Source organism: Dasypus novemcinctus, chromosome 1 (assembly GCF_030445035.2).
Source record: "Dasypus novemcinctus isolate mDasNov1 chromosome 1, mDasNov1.1.hap2, whole genome shotgun sequence".
Taxonomy (NCBI): Eukaryota; Metazoa; Chordata; class Mammalia; order Cingulata; family Dasypodidae; genus Dasypus; species Dasypus novemcinctus.
The window spans coordinates 40,292,219-40,317,710 of NC_080673.1; the positions used below are offsets into that span (position 1 = coordinate 40,292,219).

Genomic DNA, 25,492 nt, shown 5'->3' on the forward strand with positions numbered 1-25,492 from the left:
GACTCAGGTTGAGTCTCTGCCCCCTTGCTGGGTCTGATATAAACTGACAGACACAGAAAAAGGGAGCCATAATGTTTGATTTTTCTCATGTGAGAGTTTTGCCCACAGTTGAGCTGCAGAAAGGGACGCTCCCAAAAGGCTCAAGGAGTAGAGGTTGAGAGCGGGGGAAGACGGCTGAGTCAGAGACAAGCCCTACGCCAGGATTGCCTAAAGCTACAGAAAGGTGGAGAACTAAATAGAGATCAGTGATCATCTTGCTTTGCCACATGTCTGGACAGAATCAATAGTAGTTGATGCTGGTGAAAAAGCATCTCTGTTGATGCCCTGATTTGGGCATTTCATGGCCTTGGACCTGTAAGCTTTTACCCCAAATAAATCTCCATTATAAAAGCCAACAGATTTCTGGTACTATGCATTGGCAGACATTTGGCAAACTAAAACACCACCCTACTTGCATCTTTGAATTTAAGGTGAGTCTCTTGCAGAAAGCAAATAGTTGGGTCACACTTTATCCATTCTGCCAATCTCTGCCTTTTCACTGGAGAGTTTAACCCATTTACATTTAAAGTCACTACTGATAATGCAGAACTTTCTCCTGACATTTTGCAATTTAGCCTTTGCATGTCATATTTTTTTTGTCCCTCAATTCTTCTGTTAATGCCTACTTTTATATTTATTTGATTTTTTGTGTGTGTTGTACCATTTTGAGTGCCTTCCCTTTTTTATCTGGGTATATTTTTCATCTATTTTCCTTGTAGTTACCAGGGGGTTCAATTTTAACATCTTAAACTTTGTAACAATCCTACTTGGTTTGATACCAACTTAATTTCAATAGCATATACATATCCTTTCCTATACTCCTCTGTCCCCGCACCTCTTTTTTAGTACTTGTTACAACTTATATCTTTGTACAATGTCCAAAACCATAAATTTAACATTAGTTTTTATGCATTTGCATTTCAGTATCTGTAGGAAGAAAGAGAGTTACATACCAAAAAATACACTACAATAATAATGGATTTGTAATTACCCCAATGGTGTTGCCTGTACTGCAGGTCTTTATTTCTTTACCCTGCTTTGAACCACTGTCTTAAGTGTCCTTTACGTTTAGTCTGCACAACTCCCTTTACCTTTACCTGTAGGGCACGTCTAGTGGCGATGAACTCTCTCAGCTTTTGTTTATCGAAGAATTTCTTAATCTCATTTTTTAAAGAAATCTTCTCTGGTTATTTTCTTTCAGCACTTTAGGTATTTCAACCCATTGCCTTCTTGCCTTCATGGTTTCTGATGAAAAACAGATACTCCCTTGTTCATAACATGCTGTTCCTCTCTTGCAGAGATGTAATCCCTGATATGTCTGTTTCTTGATTTTGTAACCACCTGGTCATAAGACATTTTCTTGAGCTTCAGCTCTCCTATCAGGAAGCCCTGCCTAAGGCAAATACAGTGTACAGGGTTTTCCCTTCCTTCTGGACCTGTGTCTTGTCCTGGGTTTTTGTGTGTTACTTGTTTTGGAACTCCCTTGTTTTTTTTTTCTTTTTTTTTTTTTTTTTTTTTTAATTTTTTAATTTTTTATTGACTTTGTAATAATATTACATTAAAAATATATATGTGAGGTCCCATTCAACCCCACCCCCCCACCCCCCCTCTCCCCCCCCCCCAAAAACACTCGTTCCCATCATCATGACACATCCATTGGATTTGGTAAGTACATCTTTGGGCACCTCTGCACCTCATATACATTGGTTCACATCATGGCCCATACTCTCCTCTATTCCATCATGTAGGCCCTGTGAGGATTTACAATGTCCGGTGATTACCTCTGAAGCACCATCCAGGGCAGCTCCATGTCCCGAAGACGCCTCCACCTCTCATCTCTTCCTGCCTTTCCCCATACCCTTTGTCCATTATGTCCACTTTTCCCAATCCAATGCCACCTCTTCTATGTGGACACTGGATTGGTTGTGTCCATTGCACCTTTATGTCAAGAGGAGGCTCAGATTCCACCTGGATGCTGGATGCAATCCTCCCATTTTCAGTTGTAATCACTCTAGGCTCCATGGTGTGGTGGTTGTCCTTCTTCACCTCCATCTTAGCTGAGTGTGGTAAGTCCAATAAATCAGATTGTAGGTGCTGGAGTCTGTTGAGGCTCAGGATCTGGCTATCACATTGTCAGTCCAGAGATTCAAATCCCCTAAATATATCTTAAACCCCAACATTAACTGCACCTCCAGCACATTAGCATGAAAGTCTTATGAAGGGGAACTCCCTTGTTTACAAGAGTTTGACTGTCCCGTTTCCCAGGAGACACATTTCCCTCTCCTGGATGTTTGAAGCTAGCAAGACTTTGTGGTTTGATTTTTTTAAAAGTATGCTAGGGAAAAAAGTATGCTAGAAATAAAGTCTGAAGAGAAGGATATTACATGCTGAGTAACTAAATATTTCAGTATAGGTGGACAATTTCAAAGTAGACAAATGGGAAGTATATTTATGTCGTTTTTAACTAGTAGGTGGTAGAGGGTACTTCTGAAACAAAATAAAATAATTTTCACTTTCAAATCCCAGAAATATCACAACAATCTGAAAGATGAGAAAATAAGAATGCTTATTAAAATTGTTAAAGAGATAAAAGAAAGAATATCCACTGTGAATGAATTTGGGCATTATGAATAAGGGACAAAGAGATCTGGAAAAGACCAAACAGAAATGAAAAAGAGACAAGATAGATCCTTTGATAAAAACAAAAACAATGCCCATGAAAGATTTAAATAGAGACTGGAAAACCAGTTAATGGGAATGTTACTGAAGAGGTTTATCCAAAATTCTCATTTGTTTCTTTTCTCCACCTTCTGATTTTAATACAGTATTTGTAAATAATTCAAACAATGTAAGTTAAAAAACCAAGACCAAAACCTAAACCAGCCTCACCGCCTCATTCCCACCCTTCCCCCACCAGTCAACCACAACTTTTTGCCTTGAACTTTATTTCCAAATATTGAGTCAGTAAGACTCCCTGGTAGAGTACAGGGCCATGTCCTCCTGAAGCTGAAGTGAAGAGATCTTCCATTTCCCAATTCCTTATTAAGTGGGGTTTGGGTAGATATACATGATCAAGACACAATTTATTGGATACTCTCACTAAAGATTTTGAACCTCAAGGCAATGAAGCAAAAATTTAGGAACAGTTTGGAAATTATTTATTGTAGCTGTGGCAGCATCAAGTCCCAAATGCAACCAACATCAGATATTAGATTTTTGTGAGGTATTATCTTGACTTTGTTTCCTGTACAGTTCCAGAATCTTGTTCTCTTGCCTTTTTAATAGTTCTGTGGGCTACTCTATACCCTTCCAAAACATTCTTTCTCTGCCTATATTAGCGAGAGTTGGTTTCTGTTATTTACAACCAAAAACCTTAACTGAATTATGTGAAGTCTGTAAAATGGACAACATAGTGAAAATTGATACCTACCTGGCACTTTCATACTGTTTCACAGTCATTAATGTATCTTCAATTGTTTTGTTCACCAAAGTGTTCACACTGGCGATGAAAAAATTAATGGCCCCAAGAAGTGTCTCTCCATTTTTAGCCAGGAGCTTCTGGGTATCTGCATTATAGCCAAATTCTTCCTAAAACAAAGAACTCACCTTAACATACCCAATAATAAATTAGCAAATGTGACAAAATATCTCAATCTTATAACCAGTGGGAAATAGTTTTAGAAATCTAGCTATAAAAGTTATATTTTTGCTTTCAATCTTTACATACATAGGAATTTACATCAAAACCAACTATATTACTGAAAAAATCTAGTAAGACAAATTGTCATTAGTTCAGATGTATAAGTAAATTCTAAATAATTTAAAAGTTAAAACTACTTTGTATTAGAAAGAATCTTTTCTATGTTTTATTTTTATTACACTGTAAGCACAGCTGTTAGGAAGAAAAATATAGCAGATTATTAATCAGAGAAACAACTATAACTTTTTCAACCTAATTAGGTAATTGGCTAAAACTTCAAACATAAAATAGATGGTAATTTTTTGTGTTCTGACTCAATCTCCTCAAAGTATAAATATTAACAGCACACATTTCTTTGTAAACTTAGTGACCAGTATCTGACTCCAAGCTCAAGTCTATTTAGGCACCCAGCTGAGGAAAGATCACTCAACACCAGCTTTAATTCATTCTCTATGAATAAACTGAGTCAGCCCAGCAAACATTAAATGCCACTTGTTCAAATACAGCAAGAAGTAACCCTAAATTTCCAGAAGTGAAATCTTTCCAGTCTAAGTTTAATTAACAGATAATCATGAACGCATCTGACCAAAGAGTAATAAAATATTGATCTTATTTTATTGCAAAATGTCTCATTCAAGAATTCTGAAGTCTATTATAAAGTACTATTCAATTCCAGCTGAAAATAATATAATATTAAATTAAGTAGACTCTTAGAAGATGGCAATTTAATGTTAGTATTGTAGCTATAATTAAATTTCTTGGTGATGAAATACTCAGTAATTCAGTACACAGCAGGAAAGCAAAATTATTCTTATTGTGCTAAGAGCATTTTCCATTTAAAAAAGGTCCATGTAACTCTTTACTCAACTCTGGACACAGTATTCAAAATTTTACAGACTTTGATTTCTAAATATTGGCAGATACAGAATTATTGATATTCATGGAAAGAATATAAATCAATATGTAAAAACTAAAATGAGAGCCAGGACAACTGAAGATTTCTGGCACCAAGTTTCTACAAGCTAAGTTACACATTGAAATCTAAATCAACCTTACTTGAAATAGTAAAGTGCAGAAGAAAACATTTTTACAACCGTAAGCAGAAGTCAACAGGACATTTTACAACTGTATTTATTTCTTTTGGTATTCATTAAGTGGTAAAGGGTAAAAAAGAATGAACAAAGAAGAGGAAGAAAAATATGAAAGCTAGATTTGAAATAAATACCATAGTTCATAAAAGGGCAAACTCCTCACTGCATAAAAAAATGTACATCATAACATCCTATCCTTGTTAACATTGTGTTCATTTCTAAAAGTTCTCAGTATGCACAATTCACCTTATTAATTTAAAAAAAGCTGAAAGTCCTAATTTAGCCACAGGAAAATCTAACCTAGGAGACTGCTCATTTACTAAAAAATACTAGTAAATAGTAAGATGAAAAGAGTAGCAAATCATAGTTACATGGTAGAATTTGGAATCCTATATTTACAGATGAGAAAAAAGGCCTAAACTAAGAGTAAACTGACACTATTTTGCTTCCTGAGTGTAAATCCCACCTATACTTCTAGGAAAATAATATGTATAAAACTTAAGATTTTAATGTATACCCTGAAAACTTAACCTGGATAGAATACCCTACATAGAAAGGTAAAAGAGATATAGTTGTACAAGGATATAAAATAATTAGGACATCAGTTAGTAAATTCAGTTAGTAAAAACTGAATATATATATATATACACACACACACACACATTACAAATACATAAATATACTTAATTTTGCATGCTGAAAAGAAAACATTGACTCCTAAAAGTTCATTTACTTAAGATGGCAAGGTTGTGTGAAAAGGCTCCAAAATGTGTTCATCAATTGCAATCAATGTACCACACTAATGAGAGAAGTTGTTAATATGGGAAAAGTGGGAGGAATGGGGAGTGGGGCATATGGGAATCCCCTATATTTTTGTGTGTGGCATTTTATGTAGTCTATGTTCTTTTAAAAATAAATTTTTAAAAAGATGACAAAGTATTTTAGTATTCTCAGTTGGACAGGGGTATTCTATACATTATTTTCAATTGCTAAGGCAATACAAATAAACAAAACATAAAATAATCAAAGGATATACACACTAAAAACACAGCTGTAGTTCCAATCTGCCACTGAAGAAGGAAGGTTAATAAAATTGCCTGATATAAATATTTGGTTGCTTTATAGAAAGCAACGTTTGAAAACAATTGTTTTTTGTTTTTTGAACATCATTTATATCATTTGCCCGGAATAACCACCATTTCCCATTAAACTAATACAGGATGGAACAAATAATGAAAGCATCTGATTGGATCTAAAACACTAAATTTTAAAACTGTGATTACCTAATTAATAACAAATGGATTGTTTTAAACCACAATACAGAGCAGTAAAACACTAGAATTACAAGTATCAATAATAATTGACATTAATATGGATTGAGTGGATTTTCCTGATCTTAACATAGATGTAACCCTTTAGATTGAGAAAACAAAACTTAATTGAGGTGACATGAATAGAACAACTAGGTATGAGATGTGATAAAATGGTCCAGTTTTGGGATTTGTAGCTCTGCAACTCAAACCTTGATTGTGCCACTGACTGCTTTGTGTATTGTAAATTACTCAAATTCTTTGTGCCTTAATTTCCTTACTAACTAGATGAAGACAATTCCCTAACAAGCTTGATAGGAAGTGTAATGAGATAACCTGTATAAAGTTTCTGACAAATAATAGGCATTCATTAAAAGATAATTTCCTATTTCTTTCAGTTGATTTGCTTTTCTCCTTTTTAAAACAAAGGAACTGGACTAATTCCTCAACTCCCAAATGCTACAATCCCAACAATAGCTATCACAATCATCATTTACATAGTGCCACTATGTGCCAGCACTATGCTAGTATTTTCATATAGGTCTCAGTTAATACGACACATGGTGGCACATGAGATAACAAACGTTATCTCAAAAAAGGTCAGTCTGGGAGATTTCAGAAAAGTCTACCCTGAACATAGAGTTGGGGAGGCAAAAGGGAAACTCAAAATGGACAGAAAATAAGGAAGAAGTTGGGTTGGTGTGCAGTCTCATATTGCATGGAGGCTAACTACGTGCAGGATGGAGCAAGATGGCTGGAGTGAGCATTCTGTTTCTACCTCTTACTAACCAGGTGATGTTGGGCAGGTTCCATTATACTCAGTAGACCTAGAAAATCAGTCATCACAAGTTACCATAAGGGCTCAATGGGCCCTTTCTATTTTTTGTACTTTTAAGTAATTTTATAAACAATTTACAGAGGAATAAAGGAAAGGGGAAAAATAACTTTATTATAAATTTTAATAGAAAATTTTTTAAAAGATTTTTTAATTTTTTATTTATTCTCCCCGCCCTCCCCCAGTTGTCTGCTCTCTGTGTCCATTTGCTGTGTGTTCTTCTGTGACCGCTTCTATCCTTATCAGGGGCACCGGGAATCTGTGTTTCTTTTTGTTGTATCATCTTGTGCCGGCTCTCCCCGTGTGTGCGGCGCCATTCTTGGGCAGGCTGCACTTTCTTTCACACTGGGCAGCTCTCCTTACGGGGCACACTCCTTGCACATGGGGCCTACGCATGGGACACCGCTGCGTGGCACGGCACTCCTTGTGCGCATCAGCACTGCGCATGGGCCAGCTCCACAGGGGTCAAGGAGGCCCAGGGTTTGAACCTCGGACTTTCCAAGTGGTAGGCAGACGCCCTAACCATTGGGCCAAGTCTGCTTCCCTTTAATATGAATTTAAACATAGAAAACCCAAATTTTTATTCCATAATTTCCTGGTTTTGACAGTGTATGTACCCAAAGCAGGCAAAGTTCTTTGAATGCAAGTAACTGCTCATCAACTCTCACGTAAGAATGCAGAATATTGCAAAGGATTTGAGCAGACAATTCTCCAAAGAAGATATACAAATGGCCTATAAGAACACGAAAAAATGTTCAACATCATGCAAATCAAACCCACAATGAGATATTGCTTCAAACCCACTAAGATGGCTATAATCAAACAAACAGTAACAAGGGTTGGCAAGGATGTGGAAAAATTAGAACCCATGTACATTGCTTTGAGAATGTAAAATGGTGTAGATGCTTTGGAAAACAGTCTGAGTTACTCACAATGTTACACATAGATTATTTTTGACCCAGCAATTCCACTCCTATGTATACACCCAAAAGAACTGACAACATGTCCACACAAAACCTGTACATTCGTAACAGCATTATTCATAATGGCCAAAAACTGAAAACAAACCAAATTCCCATCAACTGATAAATGGGTAAACAATAAGTGGAAGGTACATACAGTGGAATATAATTCTGCTGTAAAAAGAAATGAGTATTGATACATAGCACATCATGGCTAAACCTTGAAAACATCATGCTAAGTAAAAGAAGTCAGACACTAAAGGCCACACACTATATGCTTCCATTTATATGAAATATCCAGAAGAAGCAAACCCATAATGACAAAGTAAATTAGTGGCTATAAAGAAAGAAGGGAATGGGGAGTGACTGCTGATACAGGATTTTTGATGAAATGTTCTGGAATTTGATAGTGGTGACTGATTTAAACAACTTCGTGAATATATTAAGCAGAAAAGAAAAACAAATCTCCTGAAAAGTATCTTTTAATGACTGCCTATTTTCTGAATTGTACACAAGGGCAAACTTTTATAGTATGAGAATTTTATTTCAATGAAACTGTTATTTTTTAAAAGTACGTGGCATATATCCATTTTGTAAATACTCATTCCAGGTTTCAAATACATTTCCAATAGGTTCTAGCTTATTATTTCTGAGTCTTCATCTTGCACTTGCATCACCAAGAACACAGTATTATTGATTCAAGTGCATCTCAAAGGCATCTATAACTTACCATTACTTTTGGATATTTTTAAATTCATGGTATCACAATGTAAATCCTCTGTAATCTCAAACAGGTCAAACTTTAATTGAAGTGGAGATGGCCATAGTCTTTAGTCCATTAATTTTCATTTTTAGATTTATAAACATCAGAATTTTTGATCTGATGTTCTTTTTATTTCTACATTACCAATCTCCTTCAAATTAACTTTGTATAAAAATCTGCATTTATCCACATCCTTTAGCAAAACAGGATGGTCCAGATTCTTGTCAAAAAGAATTATTACATGATGGAGTAATTTCTGTTGAATGACTAAATTGATGAAAATATATTTCCTTCATTGTTAAAAATATACTGTACTCACTTCAGCAGCACAAATACTAAAATTGAAATGAGATAGAGAAGATTAGTATGGCCCCTGCACGAGGGTGATGTGCAAATTTGTGAAGGATTCCATATAAAAAATACATATAATGCTAACTTATTGACTCTTGAATTTGAGAAAATTCATGTAGGATATCATATGAAAACTCACACTCAGGTTTCACTTAGATCAAATTTTGTCATTATCATTAGAGTTGATAAACTATCTCTTTGCAATCATTTTCTGATTTGTATAATAATAGTGGAATGTCATCCTCTGTTACAGTCCTCTCTTTGCCATTACAGGCAGAAAATGAAAAGTTCTAAATTCTTGACTTAGTTGCATGAACATTTAAAAAAAAAAAGAAAGAAAGAAAAAAGACTACAGATACAGTTTCTCCAGGCTTCCTTTGGGAAACACAATAAAAAGGATGAAGTAATAGTAATGATTTATTTTACTATTGCATCATTATTCTTCTAAGGTAATTCCATCATATCTTTGTTTTCCTATTCTTTTAGTCTTTTTTTGGCTGATGAGTAATGATGAAATAGACTCTAAGATGACGAATTAGCAAAATTTTTCAAGATAAGATCATTAAGATCAGATACTGTATCTCAGATTTAGAAAAGTGTCTGATGGTCCCATATGGCAGTTGCAAGACAAGAGTTTTTATTCTATTAAAAAAAAAAATCCTTCAAAGATCTTTAAGAAGGAATAAATACCCTGAAATACCTATCTTCACAAAGGGAAGTGTTCAAATAAGAAACTCAAAATTAAAACTGGGTCCAATGTTCTCAAATACTGAGAATTATCTTCTCAGTTCTGTAAAAGAATAATTTCCCCATATGGAAAAGGAAGATAATAAAAGCATCTACTAATTCAGAATATTAAAGCATTAAATGAGCTAATACACACACATCCCACTAGAATAATTTTGGTCACAAAGTAAACCCCCAACTTACGTTAATTATTATAATTAGTAGAGTCTACTGAATATAGCACTGATAACACTGCTGTAACACTACCTCAGATCCCACCCCTCACTAGTTCTATTTCCGTATCACTAGGATTTTTCTCCAGCCCATAGGTCCTCTAAAGATTCTAACAGATAGCAAGAGATCATGGAAAAACACAGACAGGCCTGGATATAAATTCCAATTCTAACACTTATTATTGTGTAATCTACCTTACCTACCTCTCTTAGCCTCAGTTTCCTCACTTATAAATTGGGGATAATATTTCTTGCAGTGTTGTAAAAATGAATTACGTGATATAATTGGTATTAAGTACCCAGTTCATTGCATGTTAAATTGTGAGTACTCAATAACTGTAGCAGTTATCATTCTTTATCTTTCCAAATATTATATTAGTTGTTCGGTTAAAACTGAATCTCAATATCTTTCACTATTATGATGTCACCATTTCACCAAAATTTATTTGCCCAAGACTCTAGATATCACTGAAGTGATTTAATGCTCTAAATTATCTAACTCTTCAAGTTAGAAATCTCTAGGCAAGGGATATCTGCACCTTTGGCTTCAGTAGAGAAAACTAACAAAAAAGCAGGCATAAATGGGGTCACTTAAAATACTAAAAGAAATTATTAAGAATGCTTTGCTCAACACTTAAGAGAAATATGCAGAAAAATAATTTCTAAAATTTATAATTTATATTAATAGTTCTATTGAGTATACATCATGAATCCAGTCAAGCAAGTTGCTCTTTGTACAAGGCACTTGGAGACTGGGTAAAGAAGTTTTAAATAAATGCCTAAATTTACTTTTTACCCTTGACTAGATTACATGGCTGTGGTTTTTTTCTATGCTCAGACAAGCTGAGTACTCCCCAGCCCCTTCTTACTTCTCTCAAACCAAGTTCCCTTCCCTGAAAGTGTTAGCTGATATCATTCCTAGAGTACAATTGGATCACTATGGTATAAGAGTCAGATGGGCCTTCTTAAGGATTATAGGAATTATCTTAAAAGAACACCTCAAAATTCCAATGTTCACCAAATCAAAATATAACAAATTACCTCTTAGATACTTCTATTACCATTTCATGTCTGATAGCTATTTAAATTAATCTTACATGGAGTTCTAGTGACTTCAAACTCAGGTCAGCAAATGCATCTCCAAGTTGCCTTTGAGTATGCACCATCTGGAAAAGCTGGGTGGACAATGTCTGAGCCAGTCTTAGAATATGTTCATATTTTCTCTTATTATCTCTTAATATATCAATCTGAGCTTCCAGTTCAAGGTCCACAGTTCTTGAGCCACGGCCTAGTTTCTCAGAGATAATCTGACGAGTGCACTAAAAGTGGAAAGATGCACTTTGTTTAGGAAAAAGTAACAACAAAAATATAGCAATGCAAACATACAAATGCTAGATCATATGGTATACACCATTTTTGGCTTCAAACAAGTTAGTTTAACAAACTGAAAATTGTTAGTCATCTTAGAAGTTCATCAGGACTCAGAAAGAAAATTTATTAGACATATCTCATTGATCAGAGTTAGTTTTAAGACTTATTTAGCTAATTTATATAATGCCAGAAGAGGTTTCTCCCATAATATATTCTAAGCTTAGTACATTTGGGTACATTATTAAAAAACAATGTTTAATTTAAAACACATTAGATATTAAGAGTAATATTGAACTGTTAATATAGGAATAATAAAAATACCCAAATTTAACTCTATTATTGGTTTGAAATTCTTTTTTTCCCTTCTATATTTCTCTTATATAGCCTGTATATATGTGTATATATTGGGGGGAGGGGTGGTGGCTGAAAGGGATAAAGAAGGAATAGAGGGGGAGAAGGGAGTGTGTGTGTGTGGGGGGAGACAGAGTAAGAGATTTCTATGTACTTTTTACTTTTGCCCAGAAAGCATGACATTAAATTGTTATTCTATTTTGCCCCAGAAATAATGATACAGGAATCTTTAATTTTTAGAAAGCACCAAATTTCAGATCTCATAGGAAATAAAAAATTATAAGAAATGTCATCACTCAATACTTTTTAGGGGTAACCACACAGAGCATTAATATACGTAACATTATTAAAAGTTATTTAAAATATTCTAAAGAGTAATAGATAATTTGGAAAGTACTGTGAATTACAATTTTTTAAAAAAGTTTACTGTGCTTTTATATTGTCTTTGAAACTTCTGGTTACAGAATTAATATAGTTGTAAAAATTAAAAGAATGCAGAATTACATGAAATAAAAGGTGAACATCCTCTTCCTGCCTTTAACAGTTCAATGTGTACTCTAGACTTTCCTTTAAACATATATAACCACTTATATAATGCTTTTAAAGTAAGCGAGCTTATGCTATGTAATATGTAACATCCTGCACATTTTTCTTTAAACATAGTACCTTGAGAATTTTCCTTGTCAATACACATAAATCTGTTTATCTATTTAATGTTAGCATATTACATGTACTCATACATTTTTCCATTTAAAATTGAAACAAATTTCCTACCACACGCAATTTTCTGACCAAAGATTTTTATGAATAACGTTTTCTTTTCTTTTCCTTTTTAAAGTAAAGAAATTCTTACTGATATAGAAAATGATAGTATAGGTGAGAGACCAAAACTTACTATGGAAAACACTCCTGGGAGAAGAAAATCACATCAAGAGAAAAGTTTAACTGTAGACATGTGTTTTGAATGCGAAAAAACATAAGCAAGAAATAATATCTGAAATGGCAACAAGATAAAGGAGATATGTCATTCATTTTTACACTTTTCATCCACACCAGGATTTTCTCTAAGCAATATTATCAGAGATGTTTACTCTTTCAGCAAGCCAAAGGACTTGGTGTATTATGTAGTAAAGGCAGATAAAATCATCTATTGAAAAGTCAAGAAGTCAGAATTCAGGAGGAGCTTTGTAGACTGGGCAAAATGAAAGAAATGTCTACTGTTGTCTAAGGAGACATTTATTCAAAGAAACAATGATTACAAGCAGGGAGTAGTGTCAAAGGTTTAAAGAGGAAATTGAAATTTTTTTTTGTTTTCAGGGAGCTCAGGAAGTGGGAAAAGCAAGGAAATACTGATTGTGAGACATATTAAGATAAATTGGACAAATATGAAAAAAAAAAAAAAGAAAAATATTTTAAAAAAAGATAAATTTTGGACACTCGAAATGAGCTTTGAAACTGAATTTACAGAGCTTGTATTCCAGGACAGGTAAATAAATAATCTTAAGGAAATCTACACACTCTGGAAAGAGAGTGCTACATACTACCTCTATAGGCAGCTTTGTTAAGAAAGTTGTACTGAGAAAATATAAAGTTGCTAGCCATTTCCCCCAGTTATCATGGTCTCAAAAGATTTTCATTTGTTTCCCCAAAGAAAGAATTTTTATTTAAATTGCTTCCTAGTGTATGCTGAAATTAAAATGCAAAACGTACACTGAGATCAGTATACTTTAAAAAGTTAAAATCAGAATAATCAAGAGAATTAAGAATCTCAGTTGTCACTGATGCTAAATGTATGTAGAATTTTTAACTATAATAATAGAGTTGATGGTAAGACATTATAGTGAATATAAATAACACTGCTGATTTATAAATGTAATTGTGGCTGAAAGGGGGAGTCTAGGGACATAAATGTCAACTGAAAGAAACCTATAGAATAATCTAGGGACTATATAACAGTGAACTCAGTGGTAGATAAGGATTGTGATTCATAGTACAAATATAAGAATGTTCTATGAATAAGAGGAAATGTATGTCACTATTACAAGGTGTTAAGTATATGGAGATACAGAGGAAAAGAAAAACACAATATAACTTATAGATTATCACTAACAGCAATATTGTACTATTCGTCTATCGTGGTAAAGAAGGTACTATATACCAATACTAAGGCAGTAATAGGCAGGTAAGGCATTTTTTTTTCTATTAAACTAAGGAAAATGTTCTAAAACTGACTGAGGCAATGAAAGCACAAACTGATGAAACTGAGAGTCACTGAGGATACACTTTGGATGGAGTATACAAAGCATGGCACTGTATAACACAGTGAACCATGAACTGTGATTAATCGATCAGATACGAGAGCATTCTCCCACGAATGTTGACAAATGTACAATACTGATACATGATGTTAATAATAGGGTGGTTTATGGAAAAAATATTGCAAATGTAAGTGATAGACCATAGTTAGCAGTAATATTTTGATAATGGTCTTTCATAATTTGTAACAAAATGTTCCACAACAATGCAAGGTATTGATGGTGTGGTGATGTATGGGAATTCTGCACATTATGCATGATGTTTTGTAAGCTCACTACTTCACTAATAAAATATAAAGAAAAAAAAAAAGAATGTCAGTTCTCTACCCTTCTTAAAACTCTTTAAAAACGGAAATGGCTTATGGTGGTGCTATTCAGTTTTCCAACATATAAAATTAAGAATTTATTTTGAAGATAATAGGGTAAATGAAGAAAGTTGAAGGGAGAGGACAAAGCTAAAGTAAATTAATGCCCTATATAACCTCCTACTCGGGGAAGGATGGATGAAAAGAAATAATAGTGTACAAAATTCACTCATTTTGAGTCATGAATTTATAAGATAGTCACTGTGTAATCTGGGTATTTCAGTAACACCAAAAGGTTTTCTGTAATGCTAAACAATGAATAAAGACATTTTAATACTAGGAAAATAATAAATTCATGGCAATAATTAACAGATAGTAAAGGGATTAAAATGAGGGACACAGAAGAAGGGATCATAGAAGGAAATATCAGAAAATGAACAGGGTAACTAGGTCAACCAATAAATGAATGAGGCAAGTTCACAAGAAAAACAGGAATGAAAGTTTGGAAAACACTGGTTTAAGATGATAAAGATAAATTTGATAAGGGAATGAATACTGTTGAAAAATTCTTAAACATTTTTAAAAAGTATTTAATGTTGAAAAAGATGCCATAAAGCTCTATTCTAGACTAGGAAATACAAACATAAACAAAGATAAACCAGAATTCATATGTTACTACATATGAGAACAAGAAAATAAATTTTGGTAATAAAATGAAGTAGATAAAAATAATATTTAACAAGATGAGTTTGAGCCCTAAACTTAAATTATTCCTATTATATATTTGGCTTTAATCACCAAACTAGTCCTAGAGCCAAAATAAACAACCAATAAATGTAACGTAACATATTCTCTTTGAGGGAAAATAAAGCATTTTCTAGAGGATAGAAACAGGTAGAAGAAATTAAAGGTAGGAAACATGCAGGATCTTAAGTCTAAATAAGAGTGGACCAAAGTCATAGCCAGAATCAAATTCCAAGAATGAAATGCATAACATGTATAGACCTAAATCAGCCTGTACTGACAGATTATTCTAAATGACAATGGACCAAAAAGGTCAAAAAGTCATTAAATCGCAGAGAGAGTACTTTAGATTCAGTAAGGTCATTACACTCTGAACTTTTTGTGTGTGTGAGAGGAGTACTACAGTCTACACACCTTGGACTATAACTGCCATAAAAGTAATGTAAGTCAGAATTTTTTTCTCTTTGACCAAGATTAAAATATCCAAATTGAGCTCTGATGGCAAAATAAAAACAAAAAAACAAGCTCACTCAAAAATAAAAGAAGTAATTTTTTTTAAAGGAAAATGATGCCTCCCTCACATAATATTATAACGTGTGTATAACAATACTTTAAGGACTGGCTATTTTCATTAACACAAACTTTAAGAGAGACTGAATGTGGTATAATACTACAAGAGCTAAATTTGGGAGAGAAGATGTGGTTCAAACAACTGAGCACCTGCTTTCCACATGGGAGGTCTTGGGTTCAGTCCCTGGTGCTTCCTAAAAAAAAAACAAAAAAGCAAACAAAAGAAAAAAAAAATCCAAATCAGGAGACAATGTGGCTTAGTGGTTGAGCACCAGCTTTCCATATATGAGGTCCTGGGTTCAACGCCCAGCCTTGGTACCTCAAAACAAAACAAAACAAAACTAAACTAAACTAAATCTGGGGTCTTAAAGTTATTTGACTCAGATTATTATAGAGTTAAGAGACAGAAGAATAGGAATAGATGACATAAACATACAGGAAAAAAGATAAAAGAGTTAGGAAAATGTCAACTAAATGACATAATAGATGAAGGTTCAAATGAACAAAAACTTAAACTTTAAAACATGTAATTTGTAATTACTAGGATGTGGTTCAGAAATAAGGCCTATATTTTTAGGTTCAAAATGTGTGGACATACAATGTTAATAGAGGAAATTTTAACAAATAAATGAACAAATGAATGACTTAATAAATAAATGAATGAAGCTCAGTCTGGTACAGAAGATAAACAAGTAAAAAAAAAAGGAAGCTTTTATAAAAGGGAATTCCAAGCGGCAGACAAAGGAAGCCACATGAACAAAGTTTTAGAGATATGAGAAAGCAGTCTATTTAAGAATCTCTGGATAATTTGATATGGATCACTGGATTCATGGGTGGAAGAGAAGCATAGAAGGAGATAAGTTCGAAAGGTATATAGGTGCCAGATTCACACCATTCTAATGACAATGGGAATTCACTGAAGGACTTTAAGGCAAAAGTGAATCACAGTAGGAATAGTAGAGAATGGAGTATGAGAGTCTGTTAAGAAGCTTTTACAAAAATGTGGGAGAGTAATAAAGACATGAAGTACATATGTGAAGGCTGGAATAGCAAAAAGGAGATAAAATCAAAGAATATTAAGGAGGCAGAATCCATAGGATTAATGGCTGCCTAAATATGTGGGATCAGATAGAAGATGGAATATAAGTTTGTGAATATTGGGTGAACTGTTGTGCTATGAGAGAACACAAAAGGAAAAACAAAACATGGATTTAGAAAATCCACATCCCTGAGAGAAAGGGCAATGATTAATTAGTAAGTAGTGGAAGAAAACAGCTTAAGCAGGCATCACTTTTTGAAGACTACCATTGGCATTTTCAAGATTCCATACTGACATAAAATAATAACTTTTTGGAAAGATTTATGTAACAGGCTTCAGGGCACTTTTACCATCTTAAGAAAACCTATACCCTGTAAGAGGATTTCAGATTATATTTTCAGAGAAATTAACTGGAAGAATAAATTTACTTCTGTAGTACTCTAGAAAAGGCACAGAAGAGGGACCAAAAGAGGGGCCTGCACTGTATAAAAGAACAGAATAATTCCTGATTTACAAACTACTAGACCCACAACAATTTATGAATACAGAGCAATGCTAATGCTTCAATCTGAGCTTCTAGGACTTTGGTCCACATAACTATTCTACTAATTCTACTGTTCTGTCCTTGTCAAGATGCAAAGATATTTAGATGGATTTGCAGCTTCATACTATTAGTGATATATCAAATATAGCACCAATTAAATAATTTGTTAACTTGTTTCACAGAATGCATAAGAAAATAATCAATTCTTTTAAGGCACTGCAACTAACAACATAAACTTTTGAAAGCCAGTTCATTTGCAATCTGGTGCCATTTGTACAGTTAATGCTCAGTAATTAAAACAAGCTGCAGAGAATTTAAAACTCTGGAGAGCAAATACACTCCTCTGACCTACAATTGGCGTGAAGTATCAAAAGGAGGGGTATCTTTAGCATTACTACATTGACTGTCAACTGCTATAAAGTAACAGAAGTGGGGTAGCTGCTATGGCAGCTCTACAACTAAATGTATTCCAAGGCAATATATATCAAGTTACGTATGTTTCAGTTAATAAGCATTTTATAATTTGTAAAATCTGAAATTTATTCTTTTGCTACTGACTTTCAATTACATTTATGCAAAGATCAATGATAAAATGCTTCATTCTTTAACTGTATTTCTATGTTTAGATACAGTATTCTCTCCTATATGTTCATGTAATTGCAATATAACACTAGAACACCATGAAAATGAAAATCCATAGAGCTATGTAGGGTAGGAACATTAAAAAATTACAAACCTTGTAGGTATTTAGACTCCATTTTCTAACAAGTTCTAACTTTTCCATTGCAGGATTTTTTATCTCATCTGCTAGAATAACCGGTCCACTTTTTGCTTGTGTTCTCTGGCCACCTGCATGATTTTAACAAAAGATAAAAACACAAAACACAACCTGAGAAAGAAAACAAAACACCGATGCTGTTCAAATTAAACTACTTAACCATTTTAAAATAAAAAAGCTTCCCACAAAGTGAAGACTAGAACTTGCCAGAATCTTTGAGGATAATTTCATTATGACTTAGAAACATTTCTGCCCATTAAAACCAAAAATCCTGTGGTTTGTCTGTCTTCTTTAAAAAAATGTTGCAATAAACCTTCTTTTCTAACTAAGCTGCTGTTTATTTCATGAAAAGTAAAGTTTTTATAACTAATCTTAGAAACTAGTAATCCAGGTAGCGGACTTGGCCCAATGGATAGGGCATCTGTCTACCACATGGGGTCCGTAGTTCAAACCTGGGGCCTCCTTGACCCATGTGGAGCTGGCCTGTGCGCAGTGCTGATACCTGCAACCCGTAAGGAGAGACGCCCAGTGTGAAAGAAAGTGCAGCCTGCCCAGGAATGGCACCGCACACATGAAGAGCTGACACAACAAGTTGATACAACAAAAAGAGACACAGATTCCCAGTGCCGCTGATAGGGGACAGAAGCAGTCACAGAAGAACACATAGCGAATGGACACAGGGGGCGGGGGGAGAAATAAATAAATCTTTAAAAAAAAAAACCAACTAGTAATCCTACAAAAAGCAATCTTTGCCAATGAGTCTGAAAGGCCATGTATTTCCCAGTCATCATCATCTCTCACTGTATTATGTAGACTAACATTGGCATGGTAGTTTTTGCATGGTAGAGCAAAAACTGAACATTGCTATAATGTTGCAGGATTTGAAAACACTTGAAATTTCAAAAAACCATTAAAAATAAATTAACATCAGAATGAAATGCTGGGTTAAAATAAGATCTCTACCTCCTTTTCTCAAGAGACAAAAACAAAACACACACACAAAAAGAAAAATGTCATAATTAATAAAGGCAGTGTAAAGCCCTGACAATGTATTGCTCCAACAATTAAGAAATTATGATATAAAGAGTCCTACAACTATATAGTTCATAATGTAAGATATTTTTCATAGCAGAAAATGTTTAATAAATTTTTATGACATTAATGATTTGGGATGGGGACTTTCTGATAATTTAAGAACAATAAAGTAAGAAAAGAAAAAGTTGTAAAACTGGTAACAAAATTAAGGTCAACAAAAAAATTTTTTTCTTCTCTCTCTTACTCCTATAGCCAGACCAGCCTTTATTATATCTTTACCACAATATAAGATCAAGAATGGTGCATAAAATCAAACACACTTAAGAATTTACAGGCGGCGGACTTGGCCCAGTGGTTAGGGTGTCTGTCTACCACACGGGAGGTCCGCCGTTCAAACCCCAGGACTCCTTGACCCATGCGCAGCTGGCCCATGCACAGTGCTGATGTGCACAAGGAGTACCGTGCCACGCAGGGGTGTCCCCCGCGTAGGGGACCCTCACACACAAGGAGTGTACCCTGTAAGGAGAGCTGCCCAGCATGAAAGAAAGTGCAGCCTGCCCAAGAATGGCGCCGCACACATGGAGAGCTGAAACAACAAGATGATGCAACAAAAAGAAACACAGATTCCCGTGCTGCTGACAACAACAAAAGCGGGCAAAGAAGACACAGCAAAATAGACACAGAGAACAGACAACCAGGGTGGGGGGGAAGGGGAGAGAAATAAATAAATAAATCTTTTTTTTAAAAAAAAAGAATTTACAAAATTCTCACAGAAATAAAATATAAAATGTTAACATTTCAAATAAAACATTTAGAGGTCAACTCCCTCCCCCCATTTTTATAGTCTAGCCATATAAAGTGCATGGCAGATACAATGCAAAGTCGTTTTCCCCAAATATTTTTCATGGGGTATATAAGGTAAATTGCATAGTATTTTGTTGCAATCTGCAAACTATTTGTAAACTGAGGCAGAAAATAAGAAAACACCATCCTTTCCACTTGACCCATTCCCAATAATCAACAGCCCAATTGTTGAAGACCCCATTTTGTTTATCTGGAAACAGGACAGAGCTGCAAAGACAGGTATTTAGGATCAAATAAGTGAGCCTACATTTTTCAGAGCAAAGAAAAGATGATTTAAACTATGAGCACATTACAATTTTTTAAAAATTAAAATGAATTAAATTTCAGGTTTGAGATAGTCTAAGAATTTTTAAAAGCCAGAAAAATAATCTAGAAAGATTATTTCCCTTATTGTTAAAAAAGAGTAGCAGCCACTAAAAAAGCCAGAATAACACACACCTAAGAATATAAAGCAAGTGATTATGAAACTGAGTGAATTAGTTTAGCTTCAGCAGTAGAAAGAAGGGCTTTATCCAATAGTGTAGCGAATACCTGCAGGAACAATTAAATCATTTCCTTGTTGTGCCAGTCGACTAGCTGCAACCCTGCTAGGAGACATAACAGATGGCAATGGTGGTGTTGGGGAACCTGAAAAGGGTAGACATTCAACTGTGAAAAACCTTTTCCTCCTCCAAATACTGTACATTTTCAATATATTCAAAAGCTAGAATAAGAAATTGAATTTAAACATTAGCTTTCTTGTGGATAAGCTGAGTTCTTCATATAAAGTGTTCATCAAACTATCAAAACCAACCAACACATAACTATAATTAATAGAATGTGATTAAAATCCCATAATTGAATGATTTAAAGTTTAAGTAAATATTCTATAACTTCCTACTCTTACAAATGAAGGTAAAAACTCTTACTCAAAAATCCAAAGGCTAAGGTAAGTAGCATGCTTTTATATCCTTTACAGATAAGTGAAGCACAGCCTTCACAGGAATTGTAGCAAAAATTTCAAATCAAATATCACAGTATAGATCCTTGCTATGTATAGTGTTGACACAAGGGACCTATATCAATTATGTCATCCAAAATTAGAAAGGCAAAATCTCAGGACCCAGATCTACTGGACCCAAATCTGCATTTTAGCAAGGTCTTCAAGTGATTTGTATGTACTTTGAAGTTTGAGTAGTAGGGGTGTAGAGTGTTATTCTCTAAACATATCTGGAACACTCTTCAAGATCTACTGATCATAAATGAAACAGATAACTGTATTTTTAAAAAAGCCACTCAGATGATCAGCAAACACAGCAAAGTTTGAGAACCAGAGAAAAGAATACAATTTTTGAACGAAACATAACTGAATTTCAAATTGTAGATTCTGGGTTTCAAATTCTGGCTCTACCCACCACTTAGAAGAAAGCCCTGCAAAATCACTTAACATCTCTGAGCCTTAGTTATCTACAAAGTAAGAAATGCTAACTAGCCAACATTGTTGCTAATGCCTAAGCATTAAACAACAACAAAAAAAACTACATAGCTTCAACTGTTTTCTTTACTTAAATTCTAAAAGTTGTACATCTTCAGTGAGGGGTGAAAATTAAAATGAAATTGACAAAATTATGAAAGTCCCTCTGTATTTATATTGAGACTATTTTAAGGTGTGTACAGTACTTTCCTATCAATTACACTCCTTTCCAGTTCTCTAGAAAATATCATGCACTGTATAAAATTCATAATTAAAATTTTCTAATAGTACAGAATCAACTTTCTTTACTTACAGTTAGTATTAATTGGTCACATCTCAGATATATTAAGTTCTGATGCTGAAATACTATTTCTAATAGAATGAAAACTTTAATTTGGACTAGATCGCACTTTAAAATTGAAACATGCAATAGATTGTCACTATCTTTCAAAGTGAGAGGAACTTATCTCTTTAAAATTTAAAACTGGAAGAGGTGACTGAAATTGACTAGTCTGTCCCTACCACCATTTAATTATAGGAGCTATGAAGCCCAAAGGAGTTAACACAGCTTCTTATTAAAGACTCAGATGTTCTGAATACTAAACTAGTGCTCTTTGCATCACACCATAATAGCTCCACTATTAAATACTACAAAAAGCAGTAATCCACAAGTTACTTGTTGAATTAGAAGGCATTTTAATAGGTTATATAGTCTAATCACCATTTTAAGCAGATTGTAACTCTACCATCTAAAGCACAAGGGTTTCTATTAAAAGGAAGAGTTAAATAAAAGCAGGCTGTTTTAAGTTTCATTTTTGATGAGCTCAGAAACAGAGTTCTGTTGTTCTGGTTATTAGTTTATTAATTTTGTGTAAGAAATAATCCCATGATACAACATGAGATTTGTATAATACACATAACAAATAACATAAAACTTCCCAAACTAAAATAGCAAATGATGTAGTGCTGAGGTAACTGGGCACTTGACTTTTTTACCTTACCTTTAAGGGTAATTATCATTTTTCTGTTATCTTCAATATTCTTTTTTAAAAAAGATTATTATTTATTTTTCCCCCAACCCCATTCCACCCACTGTATACTCTCTGTGTCCATTCATTGTGTGTTCTTCTGTGTCTGCTTGTATTCTCATTAAGAGGCTCTGGGAAACCAATCCTGGGACCTTCTGGAGTGGGAGAGAGACAATTACTCTGTTGCACCACCTCATCTCCCTGTTCTGCTACATCTTATTTTTTTCTCCTCTGTGTCTCATGTTGCGGCATCTTGCTATGTCAGCTCTCTGTGTTGGCCAGTACTCTTGCACACGGCTGCATTCCTATGTGGGCCAGCTTGCCCGCACCAGGAGGCCCTGGACATCAAACCCTGGACCTCCTATATGGTAGACAGGGTCCCAATTGGTTGAGCCACATCTGTTTTCCTATCTTCAGTATTCTAATCCTTTAAACAACTAATTACCCAAACTATTTGCCAACACCAAATAAAAATAATTTCAAAAATACAGGGTTTTGCTAATTGATTAAATTTGAGGAACTAGCTATTTCATCTCAACAACAGAAATCTAGGAATGTATAACCATATTATGACTTTTAGTCATTGAGTATATATGCAATGGCTAAAAGTGCCAGTAAAACAAAATACAGGTACTGAGTACACTTTGTTCTTTGATTTATTCATAATTTCCATGGATTCTGTAACATTTGTTTTTAGGCAGATTCCAATATTTATTGTTTTTTCTTTTTAAGGTGTGAATTTAAGTATAATTTCTTCTAAATTTGTTCTACATAGAGATGGAAAAGTAGGTGATCAATATTCTTTGGGTAATAACTGTTCAAATAGTAAAGAGTCAATTATTAAGTTATTGTTCAGTGGTTTTTTCCAGAGAGTCAACATCGCTCCAATTTCTTTAACAATCTTTCAGTAGACCTATTTGCTAAATTTTAGTAATTATGTCATTCTTCCCCATGTTCATTCCAATTTATCTATATATGTTTTAAACAAAGGTTCTTAAAACAACTGTAACTTTCCAATAAGTGATAGACTAATTCTGAATATGGCAGAATAAGTATCTTTTTAATATATTGATAAACAATACAGTTTATGTTAAAAAATGTTTTGTCAAGTACTTCAAAAGAAACACAAATTACTGGTAGTATCATGAAAGATTTTTTATTTCAATTTGAAGGATTAGGATGTAGCTATAAGCAAGTGAAACTGACGGACATTTTTATGCTCATGCATAGTAGTTTGTAGTGGTCAGTTGATTTTAAATATTGTAAACACTGTTCCACTTAAGGGAGAAAAGATGACATCAAATGTCACCTAAATAATTGCAATGAAAATACTTAGAATACATTAATAATAAAATAGAGAGCAGATGTTAATTCAAGTGGTTGAGTGCCTGCTCCCTATGAATAAGGCCCTGGGTTCAATCTCCGGTACCTCCTAAAAACCAAAAACAAACCAAGAAACCAACTCTCACTGGGGAGCTGATGTAGCTCAGCAGTTAAACACCTGCTTTCCACGTATGAGGTGTACAAGGTCCTGGGTTCAATCCCTGGTACCTCTTAAAAATATATATATATATGTGAATTATTTTCCATCCTATGCTGACATTTAAATTTTAAAATTGCTGACTGGTAAAAAAAATGACATCACATTTTACAAAGTAAGCCTCTTATTTCTCATGAGCTCTTTAAGCACTCCAACAGCCCTTTCCAATTCAGTTACCTATACCCTTAGATAAGAGTGCTACACAGTGCATACTAAGAAACTGACATGCATGCTCCCTTCCTTTCTATGGCTTTAATTTTCTGAACATAAAATGAAAAGGTCAAAAAAGTCACTAGTCATTTCACAGCCGAGGGCAAAAGTTATCTGGATTATCCTAAATGCCTATTTCTAAGATGACCTAGCAAAGAATATATTTCAAACCCTAATTTGTACTTGAATAAAGTACTCACCATTAGTATAATAAAAATAAAGAATACTCTTATCTGTAAGAGGGCTAAGGATTACAAGAGTATGGAGATCTTTTCATTTTGTGAAATTATAATGTAGCATTAAAATTAGTTTTTATTTCATTGAACATCAACTACAACTACTGCTTTAACTACAGTGTTGTCAACAATCTATTTTCCACATCTAAATTTTTTACATTGTTTTACTTTTTTCTCACCAATGTGAAAATAAAAACGCTTGAGAAAAATTATTATAGGCAAGTGCATTACAAAAGGAGACAACTTCTTCCTTTCTATTAAAAAAACCAGCAAGAACAAAAAAACATGCAGGCTTGACAGCTTCTCCTTAAGATACGTTTTCAAGGTTGTTTCCTGGCTGGAATCTAGGAATAGGAATTTTGGGAGGGTTCCCTCCATTCCCAGAACTGCTACATTAGCTAACTGAGCTTAAATATGTTTACACAGACAATGTGGTTTATGCGGAATACCTGCTTTACTTAGGGGTACAGAGTTTGGAGCACACTAGACAGAGGGTACATATGCAACAAGCCCCAAATAAAAACCCTGGGTACTGAGCCTCCCATAAATTTCCCTGGTTGGCTACATTTCATATATGTTGTTACAACTCATTGCTGGGGCAATCCAGCACAACCTGTGTGGCTCCACTGAGACAGGATCTTTAGAAGGTTGTGCATGGTTTCCTCCAGACTTCAAGTGATGCACCATGTACTTTTTCCCTTTGCTGATTGTGCATGGTTATCTGTTGGAGATTGAATCATGAACCATAAAGGATAAGCTCAAGTTTTAATTCATAGTCCCACGGGTGTGAATTCATTTGTAAACAGTATTTTTGAATAGGATTTTCCAAAGATCTTATTTAGATGAGGCCAAATTAAATCAAGGTGGGTCTTAAATCATATGAGTGGAGTACTTATGAAATGAAAGGAATCCAGTAGAAGCCAGGGAGGAGAGAGAAATCACCATGTAATGGAGGCAGAGATGCAAGCTGAGAAATCCCAATAATTGTGATAAGTCCGCCAGAACACTATAGACTTTGGGGAATAGCATAGCCTGTCAAAACCCTGATTTTGAACTTTTGGCCTCCAAAATTGTGAGCCAATACATTACTGTTAAGCCA

The 25,492-nt window shown here is 34.2% G+C and overlaps 1 protein-coding gene and 1 non-coding gene across 6 annotated transcripts in view; one reads left to right on the plus strand and one right to left on the minus strand.

Moving 5' to 3' along the window:
- ARFIP1 (ARF interacting protein 1) overlaps positions 1-25,492 on the minus strand; it is a 134,220-nt gene that overhangs the window by 32,507 nt on the left and 76,221 nt on the right. For 3 of the 5 annotated variants that reach the window (XM_071214437.1, XM_058281050.2, XM_058281068.2), the window contains 4 exons: positions 20,458-20,553; positions 17,986-18,098; positions 11,108-11,329; positions 3,470-3,627 (listed from right to left, as the gene is read on the minus strand). In XM_071214437.1, the coding sequence (XP_071070538.1) occupies positions 3,470-3,627; positions 11,108-11,329; positions 17,986-18,098; positions 20,458-20,553 (589 nt within the window). The remainder of the gene's footprint in view (positions 1-3,469; positions 3,628-11,107; positions 11,330-17,985; positions 18,099-20,457; positions 20,554-25,492) is intronic. The other 2 variants (XM_071214438.1, XM_058281119.2) reach the window with 1 other exon arrangement.
- On the plus strand, positions 9,012-9,118 carry LOC111767340 (U6 spliceosomal RNA). Its single transcript, XR_002799185.1, has one exon. It is a non-coding gene; the product is annotated as a U6 spliceosomal RNA (small nuclear RNA).